Below are 20,761 nucleotides of genomic sequence, written 5' to 3' on the forward strand. Positions count from 1 at the left end.
AATGTATCTCTTGTTTTAATGTAAATATGTAAATAAATCCTGTACGCCTAGTTCCTGACGAAGAGCCTGGTCCTCCCTACAACCCCAACCACAAATTCTACAACGCTCCTTTGCTACAACAACGGCAAGGAGTACTCCATCGACCTCCTCGGGGCCATATGTCTTATTGTGTATGCATGGAAGCAAGTGGAACCCACTTTGATCATGTGGTGTTTTGAACACGCTGGCTTCTCGAAGGAAAACACCGTCGATACTGACTATTCATGTGCACTTGATGGAGAAGGAGCCGAGTAGTGTGTCCGCATCAATGCGCTCTGCGCAGAGGATAGTGAATCTGGTGCAGTCGGCTTCGTCGAGTATCTGAACTGTGAAAATGATCAACGAACTCAGACTTGGAGAGTGAACCTACCGCTAATGTGACCATGTATGATGACAGCGACGATGACGACGCTAACAAGCCCTCCCGAGCACCCGCTCTTAGAGAAGTTATCGGATCGCTGAACGTCACTTGCAGTTTAGTTGAGTGCCACTGTGGAAATTCTCAAATGTTGAACGTAGTTGGCCAACTAGAAAATATGACCCTTGGAGCCTTGAACTACAGGACGCAGCAAACCAGCACTCCAAAGATCGCCAAATAAAGGTGGCGCATTCCTGCAGCGAAATATTTTGCCTGGGTTGCATTTTTTTTTTGTGTTGGGTTAATTCGAAAACCCGCTTAATTCGAAGGTTTTTTTGCAGTCCTGATGACTTTGAATTAACGTGGTTTTACTGTACCTCATTTTTATGCGCATGACGCGACGCAACCATAGAGTTTCTTACAATGTTACATAGAGGGAAAACTGGCGCCTTTTTGCTGTTGTATGCATGGGAATGCCAGTATGCGGTGGCTTCAGATTAGAATTGTTCTCCGAGAACCAAGTCACCTTGCCTGGCTTTCACCATTCGATCTGTCACAATTGTACCATTTGCTAAAACCGCACACGAAGAACTATTTTTACTTTAATGTCACACAAGAAAGATTTTTGTACAATCATGAGTACTTCTGTTCGAACAAAACTATACAAAACAAAAAGACACAGCATTCCCTAGCACAGCTGCTTCCCTGCCTTCTCCCATACTGGAGCCGAGGGACCTTTTGCTTTTTTTCCTTCTCTTCCTTTATTGCGGCATTTCGCCTTCCGCGTTGGATGACTAGCCATGATGAGCGTCGCAACACCCACAAAGAAGAGGCAATTCTGTGTATGTGAATGACCCTGTGGCTGGGAGTGGGGCTTCCCTCAAGAGGAAGGCACGCTGCGTTTGGTTTGAAATTTCAGCTGTTTTCCCGGCACCCAGCACTAATACATTGCGGACACGATCATCAGAACGTTATGTATACATGACGCTTGTTTGTTTAAGATGGCCAAACCTGTTGATGGCAGCTCGCTGAGGACAACTGCATCTGGCTTACGTTTGGCACGTTGTAGGTGCCAATATCGGATGTGGTGGCGCCTACATGAATATCCAAAATCAAATTTGGTATGCGTGCCTCGGCGACGTTCAGTAAGCGGAATGTTGTGGGCATGCTTCACTCTGCGCTGTGGCCTTTGCAGTGCAAGGCATTGAAGGAGAGGAAGAACTGTGAAATGGTGTTTGATTGACAATAAGTCCGCTTCTGCTTAGAAGCGGACTTAGATGTGTTTCTGCTTAGAAGTATTTCTACTTAGAAATACTTCTGCTTAGAAATATTTCAGAAATAGCCTAATTTAACTTCAAATGAATTTCTCCACTTCAATGAAAAGCGGTTCAGGGCCCCTTTAAGAGCAACTAGTTGGACCCCGAAAGCTACTAGGTCTGCCTTATTAAAACCGATATTTCTATTTGATCTCCAATTTTATTGCAGTAATGTTATACATTTGAGCAAATACAAAATAAGTAGCATAATAGGGTGTGCCAAAGCTATAAACATTCAAGGGGATGCCCTAATAAAAGATACTGTTGAAGTGACATGCAGCAGTCACTTGTTTAGAGAAATTATAGAAACTTAACAACAGAATATAATATACAATGAGGCATAGACTATAAAGAAACTATATTAGAAGACCAAAACATTACAGAATAAAAAAACATGCATGACTTTGTACAAGAACAATATGATGTGCATTAACAACTAACTAGGTGTTTATTGTAATACACATTTTGTGAGCGAACAAGAAAATTAATGCAATAAGAAACACAATTTCATTTCACAAGGAACGCTATTACTGCAATTGCTCATGCCAACAACTGGAACATTTAAAAGAGCCCTTACTTAAGTTTCTTGTAGAGGAAAGTGAGTCCAACGTGCTGCAGAGTGACTGAGGATGCCTGGCTAACATACCACAAAGATGCGGTCTTGTGGTCCTTGGTGTGCCGTTCCTGTAGAAACATGTGCATTGCAGGCAACTTTCAGAAATGAAATAGGAAAGCAGTGAACAATCGTTTAACCCTTTCAGAGCCGCTGACGTAGCAGTACATTCTCCACACTCTGCACTCGAATGTGTGCAGTTGCACTAAGCTGGCGAGCTCCGAGGTGGTTCCATCACCGGTTGTGTATATATGAAGCATATTTTCTCCTCTACGTGTTTGCTGAGTCAGAGTTCTCGTTAGCGGCTGCGGAACGTGCCCTACATGGGCGTGGTGGCACCACGGCATCCGCATATGGGAGGGGTGGCTCCTGGGCTTTGAACACCCATGGCAGTGATTCTTTATTCAAATATTCACGCCATTGTGCCAGGCTACCAACTCCTGCGCGTTTTTGCCATTTGTAGCAGGTTTGCTTTTTTTTTGTTCGTCTATCACTATCTTCCCTATGGCGCACCTCCTTTCCAGCGACAAGGGTGCTCCTTTCATTTGCGTGCTTTCTCCAGGACAGCTCCACCCTCTGTCGTATCTCTCTTCTTTTGCGGTTTCATCTGTTGCTCTTTGCTTTGTCTGGCCAAGTTCGAATAAACAAAAGTGCTCCTTCCTTAAGCATGGCTGCACGATTGCTTTGAGATGGCTACTTGTGCAGGACCTTCAACTATTGATTGGAGCAGTGGCTCTTCCGACTCCAAATATGAGCTAAGCACGAGATCAGTGGACGAGAGCTTGTTGTTCGAGAAAGAGGCAACTTCAACTGCGTGAGATTCTGACCCTGACACTGTGAAGTACTGAGAACGATGTTCAAGTCTGCTGAACTTTTTATTCATTTTGTCAGATAGGAATGCCAGATAGGAATGCAAAAATAAACTGTTGTGTTGGTTTTATAATATCCGAGACAAAACAGATGCTCGGGTGTGTCACCTCCAAAAAAACTTGACACTGAAAGAATTAAGCATATACCACTGAAAGAGTTTGCATATATTTAGATCAGGCACGTACCCAGGATTTTTTTTCGGGGGGGGCCCACCACCTCCATCATCATCATCATCATCATCATCATCAGCCTGTTTTATGTCCACTGCAAGACGAACGCCTCTCCCTGCGATCTCCAATTACCCCTGTCCTGCGCCAACCGATTCCAACTAGCGCCCGCGAATTTCCTAATTTCATCGCTCCACCTAGTGTTTTGTCGTCCTCGATTGCGTTTCCCTTCTCTTGGTACCCATTCTGTAACCCTAATGGTCCAACGGTTATCTAACCGGCGCATTGCATGACCTGCCCAGCTGCATTTTTTCCTCTTGATGTCAATTAGAATATCGTCTATACCCGTTCGCTCTCTGATCCAAACCACTCTCTTTCGCTCTTAACGTTATGCCTAGCAATCTTCGTTCGATCGCTCTTTGCGCGGTCCTTAACTTGCTCTCAAGTCTCTGCCCCATATGTCAGCACTGGCAAAATGCACTGATTGTACACCTTACTTTTCAATAATAATGGTAAGCTTCCAGTCAGGAGCTGGCAATGTCTGCCGTACGCGATCCAACCTATTTTTATTCTTCTGTGAATTTCCTCTCTATGATCAGGGTTCCCTGTGATTAATTGACCTAGGTAAACATACTTCTTCACAGTCTCTAGTGGCCGACTGGCGATCCTGATCACTTGTTCCTTTGCCCGGCTATTTATCATTATCTTCATCTTCTGCATATTAATATTCAACCCCACTCTTACACTCTCTCTGTTAAGGTCTCCAATCATTTGTTGTAACTCGTCTGCATTGTTGTTGAATAGAACAATGTCATCAGCAAACCGAAGGTTGCTGAGAGATTTGCCGTCGATCTTTACTCCTAAGCCTTCCCAGTTTAATACCTTGAATAACTTTGGAGAAATTCTGTCTCCCTGTCTGACCCCTTTCTCTATAGGTATCTCCCTGCTTTTCTTGTGTAGAATTAAGGTAGCTGTAGAACCTCTGTAGATATTCTTACGCGAAGGACGGTCAGTAAGACGAGAAACTATTTACAGATTATATTTACAACAACGGTTGCAGCGCTGACCGGTTAGATTCACAGCGCGAGCCCAGTTCGTTCTTCCTCCTCTTTTCTGGAGTTATGGCGCCTACGCGCCTCTTTCAAACAAACAAATACCACACGAATGTAGCAATATTTTCCAAGCTTTTTACGTAAGCGTTCTGTACTCCTTGATTACGTAGTGCATCTACGATTGCTGGTATCTCTACTGAATCAAATGCCTTTTCGTAATCTATATAAGCCACATTGCGAGGCTTATTGTACTCTGCAGATTTCGCGATAACCTGATTGATAACATGGATGTGATCCAGTGTGAAGTATCTCTTCCTGGAGCCAGCCTGTTCCCTTGGTTGACAAAATCCAGTGTTGCCCTTATTCTATTGGAGATTATTTTGGTAAATATTTTATATAATACTGGCAGCAAGCTAATGGTCCCATAATTTTTCAATTCTTTAACGTCTCCTCTTTTGTGGATTAGTATAATATCTGCATTCTTCCAGTTTTCTGGGACCCTTGCAGTCGATAGACACTTCGTATAAAGAGTCGCCAGTTTTCCAAGCATTATGTCTCCTCCATCTTTGATTAAATCGACTGTTATTCCACCTTCTCCTCCTGCAGGGCCCTTCTGACCTCATCGCTAGTTATAGGAGAGTTTCTGTATCCTATTCATTACTGTTTCTAAGTGAGCTATCGTGACTCCTCTGGGTACTGTATACAGGTCAGCTTAGAATTTTTCCGCTGCTTTTACTATATCTTCGAGATTGCTGATGATATTACCCTTCGTATCTTTTAGTGCATACATCATGGTTTGTCCTATGCCAGGTTTCTTTTTTACTGATTTCAGGCTGCGTTCATTTTTTACGGCTTCTTCAGTCTTTCTCATGTTATAGTTTCGAATATCAGTTATTTTCTCCTTGTTGATCAGTTTTGACAGCTCCGCGAATTGCGTAACGCTGTGCGGCCGCCAGTCCCATACAACCGCGTAGAGCGCAGGACTCTGCGATTCTAGACGTACTGCGCTCACCGCGAAAGGTTAGAAAAACACCCACATAAGCACAGCAGAGAAGTGGCTACGTGAGGCGGTTCAAAACAAGTAATTGTTCTCCACTTCCGGCGGTGTTTTCTCTACTTCCTTTTTAAATAAAAAGATGTTGATCCATAAATATTCTCATAAACAACGGTTAACTTATTTATTATTCGCTTTTGCTTGCAGTTTGGTTGTTGCCTTGGCTCTCTCCCTTAGTAGATCGCTTAATTTCTCAACTCCTTGCGATTTTTGTTTCCAGTTGCCAATTTTGCCCGAAAAGTGCTATACAATTAGGGAAAAACAGAGGAGGTAACGGGCGACAGTCATCTTACTTATGGGTTTAAGGATTATTGCAGGGTTTCATGATGGACGCTCTTTCACATTATTTTATTTCCCACCTTATCTAATCCATATCAAGTGTATATGGCTCCGGGCATCTTCCAGCGTCGCGGCGAGCCGTAACTCAAGGAAATAATGAAGCAAAGGGATAAGTTAAACGCAATTGGCGTTTTCTCCGGCCGCAACTCGTACCATGAGAGTACAGACCAGCTGAGTAACAGCCGCATCCCTCTCCTGGTCCCAGGATCAGCCCAAACAAAGAAGGTTGAACTAACAAAAGCAACAGCTATGCGCGGGACGGTTGAATAGATGGTGACAACTGAACGCATCTCGAGTTAATCGCGCGGGTGCAGAATCTATGAGAAAACTGTCCTTCACAACACAAGAGATGCCGATAACTACCGCCATCTAAAAGGAGTGAAAAAGGCAGCATAATGCTGACCGATGAACATCTGCCAAGTCTCAACATTGATCTGGCAGCGCTTTAGGAATGTGTGAGTAGTGGTGGCGTGGGCGGGGAGGGGGGGGGGGGGGGGGGGTATGCCACTTAATTTCGGGGGGGGCCCGGGCCCCCCCGGGCCCCCCCCTGGGTACGTGCCTGATTTAGATGGCTCTTATGCACAATTTTCTGCCACTTCTGCATGCATTTATAATTTGTATATCTTACAGCAACCATTCAATGTTGCATCGTCTGCGGACAGTGATCACACAAGTGCACCTTTACCATTCTCTCTGTCAATCTTTTCACCATATGTATCCTAGCCAAACCTGCTTAATTCCTGATCAGTTTAGCGCGAATTTCACAGACATCTACACTGCTCACTTTTGGCATTTACCATTATGCCTATAATCTCATTCAATCACGTTTCCTACTGTCATCAGTTCTGTGTCGAGCACTTTTATTAGTGTCAAAACTCAGCTCAGTTGACAAAATGAATGCACAAGTCAGTGTGTCTATATTGGCTTGTTGGTAGGCGACCTAATTTGTTGTAGCACTGGCACAATGACACGGACATAGAAGGTAGATGAGACAGCACACAGTCAATCGCAATTCACCATGGTAAAACAAAACTATTCCTATCGTGCGACACCGAGTGCATGAATGTTGTGCAAAGAAAAATTGTTGAGCTCTTGCCTGAAGGTCCAGAAGGTGCACCATTGTCCTGCTCATCTCGGCATATAGCGGACATGGTGGAAAATGGATGATCAGCTCGAAGGCTTTGTCAAGCAATGCTATCATCTCGTCAAGTGCTGAAAAACAAACAGGAAAGAAAAATTAAGTTATCGGGATCTATGTGCCAAAACCACAATCTGATTATGACACACACTGCAGTGGGAAATTATGGACTAATTTTGACCAGCAGGGTTTCTTTAACATGCACCCAATGCATTTACATGGGCATTTGTGCATTTCGCCCCCATCAAAGTGTGGCCGCTGCAGCCTGAATTTGATCCCGTGACCTCATGCTAAGCAGCGTAATGCCAAAGCCCCTAACCAACCACAGAGGGTTACGCAGGAAAGAAATCATCACTGCAAGCTCAAGAGACATACCAGCAGAGATTCAAAATATGGCAATACTAGATTTAAACCCCGACATGAAGCTGCAATTGCAGCAAAAGTTCGTTCATAACAGTAAATATTTATTGTACAAATACGACTAAAAATTTGCGCTTGTTACGACAAAGGACCTGTCCTTTACTTAAGAAGAGCTCTGCAGTTCATTGAGGGTGCAGGCACCCAGAACATGCATTTTTGTCATCAGAAGTGTGGAATTCATCAGATAGTGCATTTATTGGGTGCTCTGCCAAATGCTCCAAATTTTTGCTGCTAACTTACTGTCATATCTCCAGGTGGCATGCAGGCAAGGTACAGTTCACTACAAAGAATACCGCGCCTGAGCCTCCATATTCAGTTTCATTATACAAAAACAAAACTCACTAAAATTAGGCATGACTAAGCGACTTCTAGTTATAACTTCTAATTTCATGTGTCAGTGTTTGCTACACTGAGGTTCAATTGATCGTATACATATGTATCAAACCCTGTCCACTTCAGTCCCTTTAACTGGTACCAGAAGCAGAAAATAAAGAATTACAAAAAACAATAGCTGCATTTATAAAGCTGCTCTGTATAGAGTCCAGATTTCTTAGCTTTTATTGCATGTCAAATTATTGTGCCATTGTTCTACTTTTTTGATTTTCACAGCAATATGGGTGTAGCAGAAGATATACCTATTTATTTTGAAAAAAGAATAAAGTAGTCTAGTCGACCTATGCTAACTTAACCTTGACCAGGCTAACAATTGATCCAATTATTTTATGTAACTAACAAGAAGAGGAGGCAGAAGAAATTTCCGAACACAGGGTTGCTTCATTTGGCAGTATTAACCCCGTTCAATAAACCTCCGAATCAAATGTGCATTCTGTTTTGTGCTATGAACTCGTAAAGATGATGTGCACCCAAATCTAATACACACCCGTTTTTACAACAAACATGTAGTGTATCTTATTTTGTCAATCGCACATAAGATTTAATACGGAGTGTTCGAATGGAGTTCATAGAATGGAGAATTAGTGATGCTTAGAGGGGGCCCTGAAACACTTTTCTACCTAATCATAGGAAGGCCTCACTATTAAAGGACATGCTATCACACTGGTGAGTGGCTTTTTCTCTCCTCCACTAGCATGCTAGAGGCTACACAGGGGAAGTGGCAAAGGGGCAAGGCTCTGCCCAACAGCGCCTCATGAGTGAGAAGGCTCATCCCGGCGCCCCGTGGTGGCCGCAGCATCTCCACTACATAGGCACACCGTGGCTATCTCGGATGGTACGTGTGACTGTCATGTGTAGACTGGCAACGCGAAGATGAAATGCTTTTTCTGTATTTTTGAGATTGCAAACATAATTCATAAGGTGCATAGCTTGCAGACATGGTGCTGCAGCATGACAGCAATCGCGGTACGGTGATTCTTGAGCTTGGTGCCGGCCGCCACACAGGATTCATGAACCATGCAGTGGTGTGTTTCTTTGGAGTGTAGCCAGCACACTTTGAGCTGTCGCACCCACTACTCATAAGTTCGCTGTTAATGCTAATGGCCGTCATTGAAGTGTGCAGTGGGCACTTAACATCATTCGCATGTCTGAAATCTAACATGCTGTGCCAATGCACACTGTCGCGAAACGTTACAAGCAATGAAGCAAACCCAAATTTTATCCCTTTCCTTGTTGATCAGTCTTGGGTTTAAGTGATGCTTAAAGCAAGCCCTCGCCTTTTACTAGCAATTTTATTCCTCAAACCTTCTATACTTGCAATTATGAATGATGCAATGGGGTGCAATCTTGCTAGTTCCAATAGTGTCAATCTCTGTAGTTTCCATATATGTAGGCTGCCATTACTAAGAGTTATAGCATAGGACTGGCACATATTTGTATTCAATGTCTGCTGCTGCTGATGCTGGCATGGCAGAGATATACGTTACCGAGACATATACATTAAAGCAGTAGACCTCTGGCTGGGGATTTTTCAAAATTTTTCTTAATCTGAAAAAACAATTTAATATGAAGTTCACAGCAATGAAATTTGACTGTACTGTTTCTAAGATCAACTAAGCGTTCACAACACCAAGCCTCATCAATATGCCAAAACCTGGACAGCGCAGCAATGCCCGAGGCGCTCCTTTCAGCAAATGTGGTTTGTTGTACAGGACTGTCAAAAAGCTTTAGAAAGAAAGCTTTACTTCAAAAGAAAACCCCACAGCCATCAACCGTTCAAAACTGTATGCATACCTTGAGGCTTGCAAGATGCCAGCTGCTCTTCGGTGAACACTATCTCGTGTTCCATGTAGGGGACGACATCCTCTATCAATCTTGGCTCTCTCTCTTGCAGTGAAAACCGTGCAATTGAGGCAACTGCCTCCTCCTCTTCATCTATTGCGTTAAGCAAGGCAGTGGATGCACCTTGTGTGCTGTTTGTCGGTGCCTGTTCACTAGCACTTTCATCGCTGGGTCTCGTTCCTGCATCTCTGCCGGTGTTCATTGACACCAGGTCAGTCTTCGCAGCTTTACGCTGGGCCCGAACCTTGCATGTACCACAGAAATAGATGAGCCAAAGGACATGCAACAATACACAGCTCATAAACATACAGTTCACAATGTTAGATATCAACTCAAATGTATGCAGAGCGCCTGACAGGTATAATAATGCTAGGTAGGATCAGAGAAGTTCATCATACACCTACAGGATTGAGCAAGTTCTAATTTTTACACATGCACTGCAATCAAAACTGCAATATGTTCACGGCCTGTTTATGCTCATCTGAAAATTCTGAAAAACATTTGTTGTGCATAAAAGGCTCTTGAAAAGGCACCTAATAAGCATTAAGCATGAGATACTGAGAAAAAAATGTATAAACATTGATATAATGAAGTCTATAAAATAGGCAGTCTACTTCATTACATCGAAATTCGACCTTTTGTGCAAATACACACAGCTGCCGCCATATTTTTCTTACATTAAAGGGTCCATAAAATTTCCCAATTATTGGGCAATCTGAAAAAACAGATTTCAATGTGAAAATTTCATTTTGCTGAATTTGAGAGTTGGCGACTAAAACTACGTTTTCGTGCTGTGCCAATGACATCTTCACATCAGTGGTACGAAACGAAGCCTGCAAAGCTTTCATGCCCACTCCGCAGCCACAGCTGACACTGTCACCTGCAGTTAGACGACACTATCGTGATTGAGTGCAGGCAGAGGATAGCTACCACTTCATCTGCCTCTCACTTCAATGAGTCTTTGAAACTCAAGCTTGTGCAATTTCCAGCACTAAATCGGCACGAAGACAGCACACATGGAGCCACAGCCATCTTGACTCGCCCAGCCTTTTTACAACTGCAGATTACCTCCAAAATAGGCTGTGTGGGCTGTGTGTGCACTGAACCGTGCTAACAGCCATGCACAGCCACAGCTGAGCTGAGGAGTCGCAGGCTCACCTGCACTCCTCCCCTACTAACCTGCTTGCCCAACCTCCTCCCAATCCCTCTCGCTTGTGCGGGAGGCCTGCATACATCACCATCCTTCTGAGCTCATGCTCACCACTTTCCCTCGCACACACAGCATATTGCCAACACCGCTTAGACTTTACAGTGCACCAGGCGCAATAGCATCTTATTGCCCTTGGACTTTAAACCGAACATGATGGCAAGAGACTCTTGCGGCTACACTGCTAAGCTTCGGTGGCCACGTTCTGTCGCGCAGTGCATGATTCGAGAGGTGCATCTGGAAGCAGCTGCAGGTATTTCAACTATTTGACGATTTCCGTAAACAACAGTGAATTTTTTTTATACTGATATCGTATATACACACATTTTGTTAAAGGGGCTCTGAGCCACTTTTTATCGAATTGGAGAAATACATATGTAGTTGAAGTAGGCTATTTCAGAAATACTTTGCCACAAAAAGCACTTCAATGCATTGAGCATAAGCATAGTTATTGGATATCAAATGCCACCTTTGCAGTGCTTCCGCTCCTTCAATGCCTTGCACTGCGAAGTTGAGGGAGGAGTGAGGCGTGCCCCCAACTCTCCACCTACTGAACATCACCATAGCGCACAGTTCAAATTTGATTTTGGATGTTGACGTAGGCGCCACTACAACTTCGGCATCTATGTTGCGTCAAATGTAAGCCTGACGTAGTTGTTCTCAGCGAGCCACAGTGCACTCAGCCAGCTAAAAAGCCAGCCAACACATCGTGGCACCCCATGGCGGCCACAATGTCTACGTCACGTAGTAGACCACGGCTACATGCAACTGCAGTGTCTATGCTCAGCGTCTGCTTTGTGCCTGCACTTATATGCTCCGGTCTGTCCATGCTAAGTGGTGCAGACTTGTCTTTGTCCTGTACCAGCTTCACCGACGAATAGTAGCCACATCCAACTTGTGCGTGTTGAAGTGCTGTCAATAGCTCAATATGAAGTGGTGTCTGTCAAGGCGTCTGAACAGGAGCAGTCAGGAGCGAGCATGCGCTGGTAAGCATGCGTTTTTCCGACCTCAAGTTTTGCATGGTTTGAGGCTATTTGAATGTTGAACGCTGGTTGAAATTAGAGAGAACCAACGGCTACAACACCAATAAGCAGGGTGGACAAAGTTTAATTGCTATGCAGGCGGCCGTGCATCAGCAGACAATAGTAGGCTTCTCCCAGAGGTACGTAACTATTGAAATTTGAAAGCACATCTTTGCTTACTTCAGCCTGTTCATTAAACTGTGTCAATAAATACACACAGTGATACTAGGAGGAAGCGCACTGATATCGAAACACCAGCAGCAGCAATAGCAGCCATGTATGGGAATCTGCTATATTATGAAATAAAGCGTCCAGAAAAGAGTGAGGCGTAGGCTTCTATTATTGAAAAGAGTGAGGAAAAGGTGACTTCGTGCTCCGCTTGAGAGATCCACGTGCCGTGTACAACAGCAAATTTTGGCTGAGATGTTCACAGCAGTGTATGCTATCCTCGGACTGTTTTTCACGAAGCCTACGGGGTGGTTCATGAGCAGTTTAAATTAAGGTTTGAAATACATGGTTGTCTATGAACAAGTTAGAAAAAGTTAAATATCTTGCTATATCAAGCATTTCATTATATTTAAGTGCATTACATCGAGGTTTAACTGTACTGAGACTATTTTCTCGTCCAATCAAATATGAATATCTGGAAGAATTCAGCTTTAAATATGAAATCGAATACTACATCTCGTATAACATAGTAGAGTTCAGTAAGAATATGTCATTTAGAATAATTCAAGAAATAAAGAAAATGAGGGGAAAAAAAGAGACGAGAAAATTGCTTGCAGAGTCGATCTATCAATGACTGTGAACGTAAGTGCACTAGAATTGAACCAGTTTAGTGACAACGTATTGCCACCATCGAAACAAGTAATGTATGAGGCATGTAATGCAGCGGGACTTTTCATGCTTCCCTGAGGACACTCGGTGCCATCTAGAGCCATCATCGCAAAACCAGCACGTGGCCTCCAAAACGCATGGTGTGAGAGCCTGTGCCGACACTGAGAAACACGTGACGTGCCAATCAGGCTCCTCTCTCGCACTTTTTTCTGGACACACTGCACCATCTAGTGGCACTGCCGAGAAGCCTGCACGTGGCTTCCGAGATGAGAAGCGTGGTGTGCCGGTGCAGGCCAAGAATTGTTTCCTCGCTTGGCCACACACTCAGTGGCATATACCCAGTGACCCACGTTGGTAAGGGGTTCATTCAAGAGCTGCAAATACCCAGTGCATTCATGGCACAGTCTGCTAATACATCAGGTAGCTGTTCTTCAGGAACCACTATGACATGGGTTTGATTTCACTCGGCTTCTGAGAAATTCAAGGGATCTTTTTCATCATTGTAGAGCGGCACATACTTATTTACCTGAGTTGCTATCAAGGAGGTTCATTAAAGACCAGCACAGACCGAGTGGCTCATACCTAGTGCTCCAAGTCGGCATCAAAGAGTTCCTTTGAACAGCAGTACTTACCCAGTCCAACATCTGCAGTGACCCATATCGATGTGAAAGAGTTTAGTTGAAGAGCACCTCGTATGTACACATTCCCCCATACCCAGTGACCCAAGTTGGTCAAATGGTTGGTTTTGAACCCTGTTACCGCAGCACAGCATCCCGAAATGCTAACCATTCAACCTCCGAGGACCCAGTGACTCAAGCAGGCAGGAAACCGGTCAGATACAAACATACATACATAGATAGATATCCCCTAGAAAGTGCATGAAGTTGCCTAAGAATGCTAATGCATTAAAACGGGTGAGAGTAAGCAAAACATACCTGCTTCTTCGGCATACGTGATACTTCTGGCTTGTCGTCGAGGTCATCACTCGCATCTCCAGCAGCCGCAGCTGCCCTTGTTCGGACACCCACTTTCCTGCTAGCCCTAGCAACACTGTGCTTCTCTCCACCAACACTGTCCTCTACAGTCTCATCAAAAACGACAAATGCAGCTTTCTCCGCCTTCCCCTTCCCTTTCTTTGCAGTGCTTGATGCCTCAGCTCGGCTCAAGCTTTTCAAATACATGTCCATGGGTGTGTCTCGACGCAATTTTGGAGCGTTTGGGGCCTTGAGTGGCACTGTATGCCTCTCGGAACCTCTTGGAGGTGACACAGCATCCATGCCAATGGTGGTAGTCACAGCAGCGTGCTCGTTGGTATTGGCAATCCACAGAGAGCTGCCCTTAAGGTCACCAGAAGAGTCCTTGCTCTTGCGAGACATGGTGACCAGAACTTTAACTTTTTGGTGTGCCAGGCTGGCAAACACCTTCCAATGGCTCCTATTGCCACAGCCATTCAGCGAGACAAGCTTGAGGCCCTCGTCCGCTTTCTCTAGAGATGTCAGGTAGCTTTTCCTTTGGAGGTAAGCCTCCGATAGGTGCAGGAGAATTGTGGTCTGCAGGGTCAGGAGCTCACCCCAGGCTCCTACGGTCCTGTTCTGGCCGCAGATAAGGGCCTTTGAAAGGTGGCGCTTAAGGAAGGATGCTGCAGAGGCCACTTCCTTCGCCAACTTTTGCTGTAACGAGCTCACAAGATCAAGCAGCATCTCTAAACCGCCGATAGCCGCAGTGACATCTCCAACTGTGATGTACAGCAAGCACTTGAGGAGGTCACGCTCGATCCACAACTGCCTAGTTGCATAAAACTCGCACAGCTGGCAGCTGCAGTTTGTGTTGTGAATCTTGTCCAGGCTGGGGACTGAAGGCGGAGACTGCGGCACTGTCTCCTGTTTGAGGAAGAGCACTACGGCCAGTGAGTGGCTACGCGGGGGGCATGGGTATTTGTCATAGGTTTTTTCACCGATGTCTATGCTATCGGTCATGTCTGTGCTTGCCACAGTGACAGCTTCCTCCCCTTGGAGCTTACTTGGGCAGCTGAAGTTCTTTAGGTGCAACATGAATTCTACACGGGAGAGCTTGTGTTTGACATCATGCAGCTTCTCGCACAGCAGATCCAAGTTTGCAATGAGCAAAACAAGCCTTGCACATCTGTAATAGGGGGAGAAGAATATGTTCCAATGATGCTTTCTCTCAGATTACATATAAAAGGATGTGATGACGTTGAGCAATGTTTAGTGGCACAAGGGCCAGATATGGCTGGAAAGTTCCATGCCAGTGGTGACAGGTTATCAGTGAACTTTCATTGAGATAGAACAATTAACTTTGATAGGTAGGTGAAACAGGGTCGTAAAAATGCCTAAAGACCAGTCATTTAAGTGCATAAAATTCATAAATATTAAAGTAATGACACTGTAGGTGGTGTGTACTGTTACTATAAGATGTATGTTTGTGAAGGGACGATATACTAAAATGAGTTAGTGGCAGTAGCCCTACCGTCTCACCTGGGCCCATAAAGGCACACTAAAGGCAAATACTAAGTCGATGTGGACTGTTTAAATACTATTCCAAAAACCTCAGAACGCTTGTTTCTTGCCAAGAAAATACTTAGTTTACGAGAAAATTGTACTTGAAGGATCCGAATACCTTTTTCGAAATTCAAATCTCCCACCACCCAACTGGGAGAGTGGTGATGTTGCATATTCCATCACCGCCCTTTGCTGTCGTCGGTGATTAAAATGGCACCCAACAGATGGCAGCACCGAACCATGACAGAGCAGTGAATTCGCCACTGCAGCTGCTTTTTGGTCAAGTGGCGTATACCGTTAGGGCATCCCGCGACATCACATGGAAGTTGAATTCTCAGCTACTTGCAGTTTATGTGAGTTTTGCGGGCCCGCAAGACCAGCACAGCACTACATAGTCAGGAAAGTATTGAAACACGAACGCGTGGGCTGCGCAGAGTCGAGGAGCACAAAACCTTTCGACTGCCTGCGTCGCTGTCGACGGAAATTTCAGTGAGTTCTTTTTTCTAAACATGAAATGGAACTGGACAAGCATTTATTTCATCTTTTAATACAATATGAGGATGTTTTTTTGCAATGAGAAGCTGAGTACTAGTGAGAGAATTCAACTCGGGAGTGCTTTCATCATCGGGGCAAGTGCTTGAATATCCTGGAGGAGTCTCTAATCATGTCCTGCATTTACCTCGATTTCTCGATTATTAAGGCTCTGTTCACAATAAATATTGACGCCTTAGAGATTCTTGAGCACTAATATATCACTTTGGCTTGACTTAGTGATTGCCTTTAGTGTCCCTTTAAATGCAACGGTCAGGATGCCCCATGTACTTTACAAAAAACCACTATCGGAGCTTGAGAGAGGGTGCACTACGAATGTCTTGGGCTAATGACATGTAGCACAATGTTGTTCAGGAAATTTACAACTTTTTTCATCTCAAAAAACGGTTCTGTGCCCAGGAACGATGCTGGATGAAGGGGCATATGGTGTCGGCAGACCAGGAAAAAGTGCTTTTTTCATTCAGCTTCTGTCTCCCGACACTCCATAAGGACGTGGAGGACAGTCAGCCTTTAACCATGTCTACCACAAACCGGGGTTGGCCACCAGTAATTCTTTGTTCTATACGTCTGCCTCACATGAAGTCTACGAAACAGGACATCAGTGTGTTGCAATCTTCAAGTGGGTGACAAAGTGCCTAACTGTGGGGTAATTAGATGAAGTTTATTAGAGGTTTTGCCACCCCACAAGCGTTGCCAATAGCCTACTTTTTATGAATGCTTTAAGTATATAGCGAGTACAGCTATAGAAGAATTTGAAGCTTTTGTTGCTGTGGAAGTGGTGGTTTCGTCTGCCAGCATATTTCCATCAATTCATCTGTGCCTTGGCACCCAGCATATTACATGCTCATTAGATATGTGTGCCATACACAGGAGTGAACATAGATAATTTAGCACCAAAATTTTTACAAACATTTCTCATACTGTAGGGCAAAAATGACACCAATGAGCATGAAATTGTCTTAATATTGGAAGCAGAACTTCTTGTTTGAACACACAAGCTTTAGCAAGTACACCAACATTAGAAAAAGAAAAACTGGAAAGCAACTGGATAGCTCTATAGCAAAGTTGCATGCAGAAAGCAGCAGTATTAGTGAAGTGTGCATATAAAACATGCTTCTGTTAGCTTGCAGTTTACAGCACACAAGAAGCATACAGCAGGCATATTTAAAGACTTTGTTGGGGGAGGGGGGGGCTTTAGTTTACAGCACGCAATTTCTTCTTCAATGGTCAAGTACAGCAAACTATCACTGAGACAAGCACTTTCACACAACATAATAATATCACAATGTGCATTTGAGCGTGGAAACGACTTCTCACATGCCATTCCATGTAAAGTCATCTACTAGGTCACGGACACCATCCAGATGAAGCCTTGCTTTTAACACTGAAAGCTAGGGTAAGTCAGAAAGATGCAGCTGAACTCAACAATTTTAGTGCACTTGAGTACAGTTGCCTCGACAAAGCCATTGCTTTCAGTTAGCCTGCAGTCTATCCAGACGGATTTGGCAGTTTCAGAACTGGACTGCCACAAATAATTCAACACCTGCATAGGTGTTGCCTGCACAGGTAGCCTCGATTCCACTGACATTCTCCTGACAGACAACTGGCCCTGTGACAAATGCTAAAATGAAATATTCTAGAAAAAAAAGAAAGCCTGTCTCTTTCCAGCTTTTTTGGAACTGCAGCAATGCTTAGTGACCAAGAATTTGCTGACATACCCCAATTGTCTAGTTCATGCTGGTTGGTAAACACCTTGGTAGTAAAGATCAACTATTCACACCAATGAATTCTGCACCACGATTCTTAAGGTACCAGTACAGTACCAAGCGGAATACCCCAAAAAACAGAACACCCAAAATTTGGTGCCCTTACCCTACAGTACTTAGCTCATGAGAAGATAACATGACATGTCAAATGCAGTCAGCTATGTACCTTGTTGCCGAGACCATTACTTGGGCTCTACGAAGATATTCCTTTAGGAAAGCGTAGGCCTCCTTAGCTGCTCCGATGCTAGTGTAGAGCTGTCCCAGAAGGGCTGCAGAATCCAGCAACATTCGTTCCAGTGTCCACATTGTAAGAAGGTCGCCTGCAATGAAGACAGTAACAGCTGTTCAACAGAGGTTCCATACAGACATTTTTTTCTGCAAGTTTATCAAGTTTCCTAATACCATGACGTACTGTACAGTATAGACTCGTGTAAGGGCTGCACCTTTTTTTTCCCCCAAGATTTTGACAAGGTGAGGCCCTTACATGGGACCAGGCAATTTTTCCGACTACAAGTTTCTGACCGGGAACTTGCATGCTTTCCCACAGAACACCTTCCTCGATTTGTTCGTTGCGGCGTGCTCCTCTTTTGGCTTCAGTCACCTACATATGCTTGTCATCAACGCTGTAGTTGCAGCCAGCTGCTCGCTTGCTTTCTTGGTGTCAAATGCTACCTTTCGATTGCAGACTCCCAGCAGCTGACAGATGAGCTGACTGTGAAAACCAACCGCACAAAGGAAAGATGGCACCCACGCGCAGTGGGAATGAGTCAGACATTTGGACCATTTCATGACACTCTTTTCCATTTCATTATACTTTTGCTTCCAAGCTGTAGGGCTAGAGGCTTTCATACATTGGCATTTCTTAAACAGATCTTTCGTATCCTGCGATAGCTTACCGGTATCCTGTCTAACGAAATTACCACCGACTTCTATTGCACACTCCTTAATGATGCCCATAAGACTGTCGTTCATTGCTTCCACATTAAGGTCCTCTTCCTGAGTTAAAGCTGAATACCTATTCTGTAGCTTGATCCGGTATCCCTCTATTTTCCCTCTTACCACTAACTCATTGATCGGCTTCTTATGAACCAGTTTCTTCCATTCCCTCCTCAAGTCTAGGCTAATTCGAGTTCTTACTATCCTATGGTCACTGCTGCGCACCTTGCCAAGCGCGTCCACATCCTGTATGATGCCAGGGTTAGCACAGAGTATGAAGTCTATTTCATTTCTAGTCTCGCCATTCGGGCTCCTCCACGTCCACTTTTGGCTATCCCGCTTGCGGAAGAAGGTACAGTGAAAGCTCGTTAATTCAAACTTCAATAATTTGAATTTATGGATAATTCGAACTGTAGGATTTGGTCCGGCCAAGCTCCACAGAAGTCTATGTATAAAAAAGTCCGTTAATTCGAACGCGAGAAGGTTCCCTCACGGATAATTCGAACTACACTCGCCTGGCACACGGCCACAGAAACGCGCCTACTGCCTACACACAAGGCTGTATTGCCTCCGAAACGAGGAGAACAGCGAGAGAAGGCAAAATCGGAAAAAATCTAACCGACGCGGGGTCAGCCAGAAGGCAGCGGCGGCTGCCGCCTCTCCGTTCTACGTAACCTCCGAGACTTCTTGCCCGTTGCGAATCTCGGTGGCTTTGCAAATCTTGTACATCTGCTAATGTTGTGCTGAGATGGCACGGCAAGCGCCAAAACACAGCGAATCAAGTACGTCGCAGCTGCGCTTGCAATCAAGAATGAACGAATCAGGGCCTTCGCCACCTTCACATGTTCGGCGCATTTGTCTCGGCAGTCTTCATCGGTTGTGTACCTCTGTTTTCAGCTTAGGAGGTATCGGCCATCGCGATTCATTGTGATGGTGTTAAGCCTCGGCTAACGTTCGTTTCGGTGGACATCGGTGGTGTGGCACAGTCGGACCCAGAGCTTCGACTTGAAGATGGCGTGTGCCCGCGGCACATGCCATCACTTTCTGACTCGCCAAATTTCTGACATTCCCTACTGCTTCCAAATCGCAGTGTACTGTTGCTCTCCTTCACTTTCGTTAGTTCGAACTTTCGTTAATTCGAACTGAAGCGGCTTCCCCTTGCGGTTCGAATTAACGAGCTTTTACTGTATTCATTATCTGCATATTATTCCGTTCTGCAAACTCTACTATAATAAGTCTCTCCTGCTATTCCTACAACTTATGCCATATTCCCCAACTGACTTGTCTCGAGCCTGCTTCTTGCCTACCCTGGCATTGAAGTCACCCATCAGTATAGTGTACCTTGTTTTGACTTTACCGCCGATTCCACATCGCCGATTCACCGATTCCACGTCTTCATAGAAGCTTTCGACTTCCTGGTCATTATGAGTGGATGTAGGGGTGTAGACTTGCAAGACCTTCAATTTGTACCTCTTATTAAGTTTCACAACAAGACCTGCCACCCTCTCGTTAATGCTATAGAATTCCTGTATGTTACCAGCTATATCTTTATTAATCAGGAGTCCAATTCCTACATTGTTCTCGTCTCTCCGTTAAGCCCCGGTAGCACAGGACGGGCTCACTTTTAAGCATTGTATATGCTTCTTTTGTCCTTCTGACCTCACTGAGCCCTATTATATCCCATTTACTGCCCGCTACCTAATTCCTCCAATAGCACTGCTAGACTTGCCTCACTAGATAACGTTCTAGTAGCATTAAACATTGCCAGGTTCAGATTCCAATGGCGGCCTGTCCCGACCCAGAGATTCGTAGCATCCTTTGCTGCGTCACAGGTCTGACCGCTGCTGGGGACTGAGGGCCAGGGCTTGATTGCTGTATTCATATAGGAGGTTGTGACCAAGTACTGCACCAGGATGGCCAATCCTGCTCTGGTGAGGGAGTGTGTTACCGGTTCTGGTCACCGGAATCAGGCCACACTCCAGGCCTGTTTATGCAACAGAACTGGCAGAACTTTCTAAGTTAATCAACAAGCGTAAGACAGCTGACATAAGGAAGTATAATATGGATAGAATTGAGCATGCTCTGAGGAACGGAGGAAGCCTAAAAGCAGTGAAGAAGAAACTAGGAATAGGCAAGAATCAGATGTATGCATTAAGAGACAAAGCCGGCAACACCATTACTAATATGGATGAGATAGTTCAAGTAGCTGAGGAGTTCTATAGAGATTTATACAGTACCAGTGGCACCCAGGACGATAATGGAAGAGAGATTAGTCTAGAGGAATTCGACATCTCACAAGTAATGCTGGAAGAAGTAAAGAA

The 20,761-nt window shown here is 44.6% G+C and overlaps 1 protein-coding gene across 4 annotated transcripts in view; it reads right to left on the reverse strand.

Moving 5' to 3' along the window:
* The window catches only part of Sse (extra spindle pole bodies like 1, separase), a 111,089-nt gene that overhangs the window by 33,438 nt on the left and 56,890 nt on the right, over window positions 1-20,761 (reverse strand). For all 4 annotated transcript variants that reach the window (XM_070537302.1, XM_070537305.1, XM_070537303.1 and 1 more), the window contains exons 15-19: window positions 17,671-17,824; window positions 13,603-14,809; window positions 9,554-9,845; window positions 6,905-7,020; window positions 2,291-2,397 (exon numbers count right to left, since the gene is read on the reverse strand). In XM_070537302.1, coding sequence (XP_070393403.1) covers window positions 2,291-2,397; window positions 6,905-7,020; window positions 9,554-9,845; window positions 13,603-14,809; window positions 17,671-17,824 — 1,876 coding nt within the window. The remainder of the gene's footprint in view (window positions 1-2,290; window positions 2,398-6,904; window positions 7,021-9,553; window positions 9,846-13,602; window positions 14,810-17,670; window positions 17,825-20,761) is intronic.

The sequence above is a fragment of the Dermacentor albipictus genome, chromosome 4 (assembly GCF_038994185.2).
Source record: "Dermacentor albipictus isolate Rhodes 1998 colony chromosome 4, USDA_Dalb.pri_finalv2, whole genome shotgun sequence".
NCBI classification, from domain to species: domain Eukaryota; kingdom Metazoa; phylum Arthropoda; class Arachnida; order Ixodida; family Ixodidae; genus Dermacentor; species Dermacentor albipictus.